Source organism: Cebidichthys violaceus, unplaced genomic scaffold (assembly GCF_023349555.1).
Source record: "Cebidichthys violaceus isolate CVI_PGR_0920_01 unplaced genomic scaffold, fCebVio1.0.p SCAF_19, whole genome shotgun sequence".
In the NCBI taxonomy this organism is placed as follows: Eukaryota; Metazoa; Chordata; class Actinopteri; order Perciformes; family Stichaeidae; genus Cebidichthys; species Cebidichthys violaceus.
The window spans coordinates 8,493,097-8,504,988 of NW_027176361.1; the positions used below are offsets into that span (position 1 = coordinate 8,493,097).

An 11,892-nucleotide genomic window follows, 5' to 3' on the forward strand; every position below is an offset into this window, starting at 1 on the left:
TTGGGTCACCGTGGCAGCAGGCCAAGCAGGCTGACCCAGACTTCCCTCTCCCCTGCAACATTTTCTAGCTCATTCTGGGGGATCCCAAGGCGTTCCCAGGCCAGCTGGGAGATATAATCCCTCCAGCGTGTTCTGGGTCTTCCCCGGGGTCTCCTACCAGTTGGGTGTGCCCAGAAGACCTCCAGTGGGAGGCGCCAAGGTGTTTTGCCTTACCCAGAAGACATCCTGATTAGATGCCCGAACCACCTCAGCTGACTCCTTTCGACACAAAGGAGTAGCGCCACAACTCCAAGTTCCCTCCTGATGTCCGAGCTCCTTACCCTATCTCTAAGGCTGAGCCCGGCCTACGGAGGAAACTCATTTTGGCCGCTTGTATCCGTAACCTCGTTCTTTCGGTCACGACCCAGAGTTTGTGACCATAGGTGAGGGTCAGAACGTAGACCGACCTGTAAGTTGAGAGCTTCGCCTTCCGGCTCAGCTCCCTCTTCACCAAGACGGTCCGGTGCAGCGCCTGCTTTACTGCTGCAGCCGCACCGATCCGCCTGTCGATCTCCCGCTCCATCTTACCCTCACTAGTGAACAAGACCTAGAGATACTTGAACTCCTTTGCTTGCAGTAGACACTCCATCCCCACCTGGAGGGAGCAATCCACCGGTTTCCGGCAGACTACCACGGCCTCAGATTTGGCGGTGTTAACTCTCATCCCCACCGCTTCACACGAGCTGGTCCACTGTTCCATGGCAAGGACGGAATCCGCATTGCCCCTCTTGATTCCGAGGTTTGACGAACGGTTGGATTCTCCTTTCCAGCACCCTGGCATAAGCCTTCCCCGGCAGGCTGAGTAGTGTAATACTCCGATATTTCGAGCACACTCTCCGGTCCCCCTTTTTGAAAATGGGAACCACCACCCTGGTCTGCCAGTCCATGGGCACTGATCCCGACCCCCATGCGACATTGAAGAGGCGTGTCAGCCAAGACAGCCCAACAGTGTCCAGCGCCTTCAGCATCTCAGGGCGGATCTCATCCACCCTCGGCACCAAGGAGCTTTTTGAACTCCGCCAGGGATAAGGGTGCCCCCCCCCCCCCAAGTCTTCATGCACTGCCCCATGTTGGTTGGGTTTAGGAGTTCCTCAATGTGGTCTTTCCACCGCCCGACGATGTCCCCCGTCCAGGTCAGCATTACCTTCTTTAGCGTGACGGCTTCCCTCATCTCCAGTGTCCATCACCGGGTTCTCATGTTGCCGCCATGACAGGCACCAATGACCTTCCGACCACAACTCCTAGAGGCCGCATCCAAAATAGAAGCTTTCAACATGGTCCACTCGGATTCCATGTCCCCAACCTCCCTCAGAATGTGTGAGAAGTTCTTCCAGAGGTGGGAGTTAAAGACTTCCAGGGCAGGGTCCTCCACCAGGTTTGGCTTGTCAGGTCTTTCCAGCCGGCTCCCCCGCCATCTGATCCAACTCACCACCAGGTGGTGATCAGTTGACAGCTCTGCTCCTCTCCTCACCCGAATGTCCAAGACATACGGCCGCAGATGAGATGATACGATTACAAAGTCGGTCATTTATCTCCGGTCTAAGGTGTTCTGGTACCAGGTACACTTATGAGCAACCTTATGTTCGAACATGGAACCCCTCTCACCGACTCCAAGACGGCCGGATACTCCGAACTTTTGCTTGGTACAGCGGCGCTCAGCTGGGGGCTCGTAAGTAAGTTGAATTTCTTATTTTGAAACAGAACAAGGTACAAACTAGTGTTACCAGCAGTTACCTGACAGGTCAAAATAAACAGCTTACTCCTGCTATTACAACATGACTCCTCTCTTTCCTTAACTGTCTAATCTCTGTGGATTAACTGACCTATCTTGAGCCCCGAGGTAGAAGACTAAGTTCACGAGAGTGAGAGAGAGAGAGAGAGAGAGAGAGAGAAGAGACGGATGCCGACGTAGAACGGAGAGTGATAATAGAAGAATATTGGGAAGACATACCAGCACTCTCAAGGAAGAACTTCGCCGGTTCTGTAAGTCAATTTCCAACCGACACTTCCACCATCGTCACCTAAAGCCTCTAGAGTTACTGTCTGAGTCTGTAAAGGACAACTGAGAGGAGAGAGAACTCTGGAGAACGTTGAGGACTTTCTCACACTCAAGAAAACAAAGCTTGTGATTAATTTGACTTTGGAGTGTATGGTAAGACCTTTTCCCATCCTGTTAAATTGGGCTACTGATCGGAAAAATAATCAGTGTGGATACAAAAGAAGAAAAAAAAACAGAAGAGTGAAAAACTGATAGAGACTGATGGTAGGATGGGGACAAGAGCAGTGGCCACTGTAGACTGAGCTAAGCCGTGATAAGCCTCTTTAAGCTACTTCACTCTCTACAGATCAAATGTTCTGTTTAAAACCTGGTGATCTGTGCTGGACTTCTGACTGCGAGCTATTGATTCACTTCATCTGATTTGTTGGCAGGATAGCTGTAGTTTACAGCCAAGTCAGAGAACAGAGTCCTTAAATCTCAAAAGTAAATCACAGAGAGCCTTTCTACTGGACAAACATGTATTTAAGTCTGTTTTCAAGCATCTGACTGCTTTAAAGTCCTTGAGCTAATCCTCGTTTGATGTCCAGTTCCTGTTTTGACCTCTGACCTCCACCCCTCTACCTCTGTCCAGAACATGTCTCTCAATCAGTGTGAATCCGTGGCGGTGAGCGTGGAGTCCCTCCTGAACGACGCCAAGAGGATGCAGATGCAGTGCCGCGAACGCAGCGAGCAGCTCTCCATGGCCGCCACGCAGCTGAGGGTGGAGTCGGCCGCCCTGAGGGAGCAGTGCGAGTCCGCGCAGCTCGACATGGCCCACATCCGCCGGCAGCTGGACGACCTGATGGACACCAAATCGGCCTTCGAAGCCAGGGAGAGGCAGGCGCGCAAACTCAGCAGGCACCTGTGAGGACACGAGGAAGAAAGGGGACGGGTGGTGACGTCATGAACAGGTGTGCAGGCTCCCATTGAAACCGTTGGATGAGGGGAGAGAAAGAACAAAAGTTTTAGGGGGAAAGAGAAGAGAGAGTCAAAGGAGACATTTGGTGTCGACTTAAATAGTTCTCAGAATGTAGTTACTTTTTGCTTTTGTCAAAGCAATGGAAGGAAAAAAAGCACTTTATCGATATTGATAGTTCTTTCATCTTCTTCTTAGCCTTTGCTGCATGTGAAACAGACACACATGAATATGCACAATAAAGTAATCCCTCTCCTCTTTTTCCCTTTTAATGTCAAATAAATCACATCCAAATACATGCTTGTCTCTTGTTATTCTGGAGCATAAGTTCTCCTCAATAGGCTCGATTCCTCAGTTTTTTTTCCACTTAATGTTAACTCAACCATATCCCAGTGCGTGTGAGGTAAGTAGCTCAAAGTTGATAAAGAGCAACCAATGTCTGTCCCACAGTTAACCAGTTATGCCTGAATGCCTGCTCTAACGGAAACGGGGCGCCAGAAATGGTGGAACGTGGGGTGCTAGTTAGCTTTCGCAGCTATAATGAGACGAGAAGGGAGCTAATATCAACGCAATAAATGAAATGAAACAAAGTAAATTGTCTTTTACTTAAAATAAAAAGGTCTAGCAGAGATTATTTATTTATTTTTTGCGTGTCTACTGATCCACACTTGAGTAAATATCGGTAATGTACCTGTAAGCTGGTTCGCTAACCGCAACGAAAACCTGAAGAGCACAGACGCACATTAGTTTCCAAAAATAGCCAATTCCAAGTCTCTTCCTTACGTGTCAAAAAACGTCATACATAACGTTACCTACTAAAAAAAAAAAAAAAAAACCCCATGATGCATTTTGTGGGATGAAAGGAGGCCTCGACTGGAAGAGTGAGACAGAGAAGTAACAGAGTAGGGGGTGTATCCTAACACTATCCTAGGGTGAAGGAAAGGAATAATAACAGGAGAGGAAACAACTTCATCATGCATTAAAAAAAGTATATGAACCAGTATAGAAATTCTAGTTAACAGCACAGTCACATTGCACATCTTTTAACTGTTCATGAGCCAGTGCACCCTAGACCTTACTGTAGTTTGCCAGTATTTTGTGTTGACATGGTATGAATAAAAGTCTGTCTAATTGTGTCAAATATTTGTTTCCCTAAATGTTACATATTCATTAGGTAAGTATACTACAGTAAATGCATTTCAGCAAGTAAAGTATTGTTTAATAGAATTTCCAAAGAACCTGGCTGGTCTTTATGCAGCTTTATCATATAACTGGGACCAGTATATGTATGGAAAAGTGTTTTCAATGACTTTAGTAATCAGTTATTTAAGCATTCTTCCATAATCCCATTTCGCAGATACATGCATATTATCTTAATTTTTTTCTGCTGCCTTTTCTATTTTATTGATTTGGTTGTAGAAAAATGATTTTATCCCCTCGTCCTGTTTCTCCCTGTTTGTCTCTTAAGTAGCCGTCCAACTACCGTCTCAGTAATGAAATAACATAATGCTCAAACAGTAAAGAAGCTGTACCAATGTGACCACTGGGGGAACAGTCTTAGTACTGCAGCCGAGGACACACCAGCATCCAAGGGGGAGAAACCCTACAATTGCAGCTTCTGCAAGAAGAGCTTCAGCCAGCTGCTGAACTGAAGTCACACCAATTCTCTCAGAAAGGAGAGAAACCATACCAATGCAACCTGTGTGAGAAAGGCTTTCCAGTCTTGGGACCTGTACAACAACCGCAAACTCACTATTAAGAAGGAGAATCATTTCTTAGCTAATCACCTTGGGGAAAATTAAGACAGACCTCACCTGTACATGCAGTCAGTGTGGGAAGTGCTGCTGCAGAGCAGTTTCGCAAGCGACCAGACCAACAGAAGTCATATCACTAGAGTCACACCAGGGGAGAACCGCAGCCGAAGCTTTACTTTACAGGCAGATTTGAAATTCCACTGATGTTTTAGTGTGCGGCAGAGAAACTGTACAGATGCGATAAGGGTTGCAAAAGCTCCACGCGGGTTACAAACACTGCAATACTGCAAGCTCTGCTGGAAGAGCTTCATCACGGATGTCTCAAGACGCATCAAATAATTCACACAGGAGAGAAACCATACCACTGAGAATAATGTGGGGGATGCTTCAGCCAGGCCGCAGTAATGAAGAGCCATCTCTGCACACTCACTGTATAGAAAATCCTGCTGCCACTCGATGGGTCTGAAGAGATTCAAGTGGTCAGGAGGAGTCTTTTTTTTCCAGATCTACTGTATGATGTAAAATGAATGGTAAATTCTCAAGGGGACTTCGGTTAATTTGTATTTTACTGAGGCGCTACAGCCGTATATAGATGAATCAGCGGCTGCAGTCGAGAAGAAGCTGCTGGTGTGTCTGCAGCCGCAAGAGGGCAGAGCTTCCATTAAAGTGAAACTACGCACTCGGCTGACGTTCTAATGTTCTGTGTACGTTCCCTGTGTAAGTTCAGGGGGTGGTAGGGGTGAAGGAGAGTTTAAACAGGAGATGTCACCTGAGGCTAGCAGTTTTTGAATATAGTACAACAACAAAAAACACCACCGCAGTCAAATTAAAGAGAACGTCCTTGTGAGTTATGGTACCTTGGTGCACTAAAACAAAACGTTGCATCTGCCTTAACAACTCACTGCTTTAATGCACTACAAGGTGAGCGCGCTAAGTGACTCAAATCAAACACACCCCGTGCAGGTACATGTGCTAGCTGTGTCTAGCTAACATGCTACAGGCTACAACGGCGGATCCTTCAGAAGTGACTTCTGCTTTCACTTTCGGAACTTTGCAACTACTTATACCTCCAGTGACGTGTGTGTGTAGAGCATTGCTGGCCCCTGATGTCACTATAGATTATCATGTAGTTTAATTTAATTTTGATCTGGGACAGAGAAACTGGGACTGTTTATAACGGGACCACAGAGGCCGAGTGGACTGGTTATGTGCTTTTAGAATGAACGAGCAGAGAACCTGGATCAGATTGAGGAGCACGAGACTCGCATAACGAGGTCCAGACAGGTGAGTAGCCTGAATCCCTGCCAACACTGCGCACTCTCCTTCTCCTGAATGAGGGGGGATTCCTCCCTTTCTGTCAGACTTCAGGTCTTTTTTTCAAATTTTGGAAAGAATTCCTCCTTAATATTTCTGTAGTTTTGTTATTGTGTTAGAAAATGTAAAGTCGTCCTTCTCTATTGCCAGGCTGTGGTTATGGTCACACATTGTCAATGTCTTTCAGAGTCCAATCACTTCCTGTGGTTGGGTAGTTTGCATCTGTATACTGTTCTTTTTTTACTGCCAAATATGTTTGTGTGGTGAGTGTGTGACATCGTTCCAGTAAGTGATGTATTTGTGTGAAGTTATAATTAGGTTAGGTCTAATCTGATAGGGTAACTGCTCTGAGGCTGGCAGAAGTGAGAGGTCCACTAGACTCAGGACCATTCTGCTGAGCGGACTCCTTTTTATGTTCAACCTTTGGCAGGCAAGGGCTTTATGAGGAAATATAGTGTGATGTATTTAGTTTTTATTCACAGAGGTGTTTTTTTTGTTCAAAACATTGTTGTATGTGGATGATGACGTCAGTCATTGTAAAATCCTGGCTGTGGCCCCGTTTTTACAGTCTCCAAACCTGGAGCAGGAATCGATTTGCAAGAACACGCGAAACCTTGTGTCACAAAAGATTACAAGTTTAATTACCGTTATAAATCATTCTATAAATACATGGTTGTCACATCATTAAGAACTTATTTTAAATAGCAATAGATAACAAACAAGCAGTCGGGTGGGTGGTTGGTCGCTGAGGGTCAAAAGCGTGGAAAATGACAACAACAATCTTCTGGGTCTTGAGGAGACAACGCCGTTAGTGGAAGTAGCTGGGAATGTTGCGAGTGTGTGTTTGAAGTTTGGTTTTTGCCGTTGGTCTTCAGTTAGATCCGTCTGTTATCACCGTTCTGAAAGACAAAATGAGAATGGCTTACAGGAAGAAAACAAATGGAGTTTGTATATTTATGCTAGTAGGTGACGGGCAGACTCACTTTCAACTTTCTTCTTTAATGGTGACAGAGCTGCTTTGGCCTGAAGAGCAACACAGAGACAAATTTACCAAAATGTATCTATAGCATTCACATGTAGCTGGTTACTTGTGTTTGTAGCATTGACATTGTGGAATTTATTCACCTTAAGTGAGTGTAATGTCAGTATTGGCATTACACTCAATTAAGGTGAAGGAAAGTGGGAGCTGAGATAGCTTCTCATGTTTTACCTTCTTGATGGCGGTCCAGTCTTCAAGGATGTCGATGTCTCTCAACATGTAGACGATGAACGGCCCTGTGAGGCACAGAGGGAGTCGAGTTGAACCGTGAATAGACTTACACATACGGCTTGTGTCCGAATAAAAGCTAACGGGAGAACGATGAGGTCGGCAGGTGACGAATAAATCAGAAAAGGTGAAGCTGTACCTGAAACCAGAGCTACTTTCTTTTTCCTCTCCGACCCACCCAGCAGGTTCTTCCTTTTACACTTCTTGCCCCTCATCTCATCACTCCACTCTGGAATGAGAAAATGTATCCGTCATTGCATCCCACTGTTTTTATTTATTTGTGATTATTATCTCGTAACTGCAGAATGTATGTAGCCACAGTTCTAATTTTTAGCAAGATATTAAGTGTTTTGTCCAAACATTAATAACGGCAGTTAAAGTACGGTAGATTTTCTTCCCTAAATCAAAAGGACCGACACTGATGATGACATGTTCTCCGTACCCGAGGTGAGGTCTATATTCTGTCTGTCCTCGTCCAGTCTTCTCATCTTCTCCAGCAGTTCCGTCTTCATGGCATCAAACAGCAGCGTCCGCTCACTCTGTAACCCGCGGGCAGAAATCCATACTCAGTTTTAGGTTTGCAGTGATTTTCTCCAACAGCATTGTGCGAGTGTCCGTGTGCAGTATATTGTGTATTTGTGTGTGTTTTACCTCCAGGTGCTGCTTTGCTCCTTGTTGTTCACACTCGTACTTGTGTTGGATCACCTGTAGACACAGCTCTCTGTACACTCCTGCAGTTGAAGACAGAGTGGGGCGGCTTTTAGATTATTTTGTTATTATTATTATTATTATCATGTTTGTCTGCATGTCATTCTTTTAAAACAACCTTTGTATTACTAGCTGTAATTTAACACCCACTCACTAATAAAGCAAAGATTTCAAGCGGCCCAACACAGACCGCTTCCTAAAGGAACTGTAAATTGGCAGAATAGGAAACTTAACAACAATACATTGTTTTTATGTGTAGGTTAGACATTCCCTAAGAGAGACGACATTAATCGATTTATAGTTAATGCCACATTCACCCTCCAGTCTGGAGATTCTATTTTAGCACAGTGGGTCCTCCTAACTCCCTTCACTCTGCTACTGAGGTTAATGTTTGTTGAACAGCCCCACCCAGTGGCCAGGTGTTGTATCAGGCTATTTGAGACATTGAGAAAATTTAAAAACTAAATTATATTCATACTGATATTAGCTTGTTCTTTTGTATTTTGATGCTTTGGCAACATTGTTTTTTTTAATCTTTCATGCCAAAAAAGCCACATTGAATTAAATTAAGGATACCGTACTCACGATTATCTCTGCTGGAAAAAGACATGTTGCTAATTGTGCCGTGTGTCCTAATATTGCCGCATATTGTGTGCATCATTTGAGCATCGTTCCACTGTGGTCAAAGTGACTTGCAGTGCTTCCTTGTGTGTTTTAACTTACCAGCCACTTGTGTTTGTATCTGCATGCTTTCCTGCAGTGCGACCAGTGGCTCTCTGTATTCTCCAGCCTTCCCTGTCAGCACCTCGTCCAGCTTCACTTTCACCTGGTTCTGCCGCTCACGAAACAACCTGCAATCACACGGTGAACTCAGTCTTCCCTTCTTTTCTTTTTTCTTCTTATGATTGAGATTATTTCAAATCACACCAGGGGGGACAACGTGTCAAGTTGCTTCACCCCTCCCGTTTCCACTCACTTGTCTTTCAGCTCCTGAAATTGTTTTTCCAGATCCAGCATCTCATCCAGACATTCTCCTCTCCTCCGCTCACAGTCTACATCATCCATCTCTTCACAGAGGACAGGGAGAGAGACAGAAACTGTGTAAAAAAAAAAAAAAAAGTGACATTGCCTTCAATTAGACAACATTCACTTCGCTTTACCTGAACTCTCCTCTTCCTCCTCTTCTTCCTCATCTTCACTATCGTCCAAGTCGCTGTCCCGCTCCTCTGCGCTGTCCTCCATGGTGTCCTCTCCTCTTCCTCCTCCTCTGTCATCCTCTCGCGGTTGCTCCACCTCTCCGTTGGCCTCGGGGAGTTGCGACTCTCCTTCTGCCTCCATCTCCTCCTCCGGCTCCCTCACATGGGGTTGGGCGGGCATTGGCTGGCTGAGACACATGAAGACACACACACACACACACACACACACACACACACACACACACACACACACACACACACACACACAGACTATACCAGTGTGTCTGGGTAAAAGGTTGACCTCTTCTTCTCTTGTTGAGCTGTTTCATTGATCAGTGATTGTCATTTGGTAAACTGGGTTACTCGTGTGTTCTAACGCATTCACTTCTGAAGAAGTAAATGTACGCGGATTTAAAATGATGAATAACTAAATTTGGAAATATTGTGGGCAATAGGTTTGAAATAGCTATTTTAGCTTTCACTTCTGCTGCACACTGATATCATTCACTTGTGTTATTTTGCTCAATATGGGCGATGTTGACGAATGACGTCACTGCAGATGGGTTGCAATTATAGCAAGCCACAAAGAAGAGAACAGAGAGGAGACAAAGGGATGCATTATACAACTCTGTAAAACAGAGACGTGTCCGTGATTTTGGTGTGGATTGTAGCTTACTGTGCAGTTGGAAAATAATTTGAATAAAAAAACATTGTGAAGCCCGCGGCACATCGAGCTGCCGTATGGCTTCCGGGGATCTGTCAAGCAAACTAGAAAAACACAGCACAAGACGGGAACTTTAACGATATTGTTTTGGCGGAAGGCAACAAAAAGAAGATACAATTAAAAGTATTCACTGCGGTTAGTAGCGCGTTATGGAAAATAACTCCAAATCGAGCCTAAACTTTTTCTATCCTCCAAACTTTTTCTACGTTCATTAACAGGACTTTTATTTTGTTACCTCACCGGAAGTGCTGTTTCCGTTGAGCCTCTCTTGACCACTGGTAGCTTCCGTGATGTCATACAGTAAAACAGTGAACGTTATGAACTCGACGGCGGTGTTTACACTAAAATAACGAGCCGAACTGAGTCCGAAGCTGTTATACCTCCGGTGTCTTCTACTTACAACCCCAAATTAATTTAACGAGACTCGTTGTTGCCCCTTTTCACGTCAAATTACCGGCATAAAAGCACCGTGAAGTCAAGTGCATCACTAGCTAACCATTGAAACCACACAGCGAGGAAACGACTCCGCACACTTCAAGACCGTTCAAGTTGATTCATTCACGGATATGTTCTCTGTGCGTTTGGTAGTTAACAACATGATCAGCTTTTAAATGCCAGAAAGTACGTTGAAGCACCGCCAGCGTAGCTTTCATTTTGACCATGTCTTCCAACTGTACATGGATTACAAGTAACGTTATCCGTCCGTGTAGGCGACGCTGTTTGTAAACAGAAAACCCCCTTTTTCACCGGACAAAACAGTGACCGCACGAGTCTGCTCACCTTCTCCCGCTGCTCGGCACTAGAAAGTTAAAGCATCATTTTCTATATTTCCAATTTAAAAAAAAAAAAAGTACTTCCTCTTCACTTCAAGTCTTCAGTTCGACACTTTGCCGGACTCTACAACCCGTGAATCCAACCAATCAGCGTCGAGCCGTAATGCAGGAGCCGGAATGACCGGCGGGAGCCACGCCCCCCAATCGTCGCGTGTCCAATCAAAACGCCAAAGCAGGTTTAGTGGACCAATCATAATCCAGTTTAGTGCTGCTAACTATCAGAATGAACCAATAGGCTGGACTTTACAAAAAATACCGCGCATCTCCTTTTTTTTTTCAATCTCAATATTATTAATATAATATAGTAAAATCTAGTATAATATAATATAATGATGCTGCCCAGACTTCTCAGGTCATATTACACATGCACTACAATAAATACAATGATTACAGGCTTAAATAAAAACAACTAAAATTATGCACATTTTGAATGTGTATTCAAAACACATTTATTTATTTATATATATATATATATATATATATATATATATATATATATAAGTCTTGACTCTTGGAAGCATCATAAGCTTATGAGACTCAGCCATCATGCGACTGGTTTAGCATCATTCTTACTTTTTTATATTTCATATTTTTACTCTGTTATTTCTATTGCTTTGCTTTAAAATGTCCCCGTACCTATAAATGCTGCTGTAGCAAAAAAAAAATCCCCTTGCTGGATTAATAAAATACCCATCTATCTATCTATCCATCTATCTATCAATCTATTGCCACCCTGTAATTAGAACTCAATATACAGACCCACTCTTTCGTCGGGGTATAAATACATACTGCAATCAACCACAAGATGGCACCAACGTAACACAAAATGTCCAGAGCGCTATTGAAATGAATAATGGTGGAATTCATATAATTTGGACAAAAGGCCTTTTTCATGGCAGACATTTTGGCATGTCATTGTAGGAAAACTACAGGTGGAACAAATACCATTAATTATGTCTGCACTCCATTTCCTCATATTGTGTATGTTGGTCACTGAGTTTCAGGGACACTTAATGGAACAGAGGCATTGTTAAAAGTTTAAATGATTTACCTGCTAAGCTAAAATGTCTTCCGACAAAATGGAACATGGATCATCTTGTGAA

General features: G+C 44.2%; 1 protein-coding gene across 1 annotated transcript; it reads right to left on the bottom strand.

Moving 5' to 3' along the window:
• Positions 1-6,675: 6,675 nt before the first annotated feature.
• On the bottom strand, positions 6,676-10,859 carry brms1 (BRMS1 transcriptional repressor and anoikis regulator). The gene is made up of 10 exons (XM_068713515.1): positions 10,737-10,859; positions 9,197-9,420; positions 9,013-9,103; positions 8,760-8,887; positions 7,980-8,059; positions 7,771-7,867; positions 7,468-7,557; positions 7,272-7,336; positions 7,045-7,084; positions 6,676-6,960 (listed from the first exon to the last, which is right to left on the bottom strand). The coding sequence occupies exons 2-10, from the start codon at positions 9,411-9,413 to the stop codon at positions 6,953-6,955; spliced, it is 816 nt and encodes a 271-aa protein (XP_068569616.1). The 5' UTR covers positions 9,414-9,420; positions 10,737-10,859; the 3' UTR covers positions 6,676-6,952.
• Positions 10,860-11,892: the final 1,033 nt, after the last annotated feature.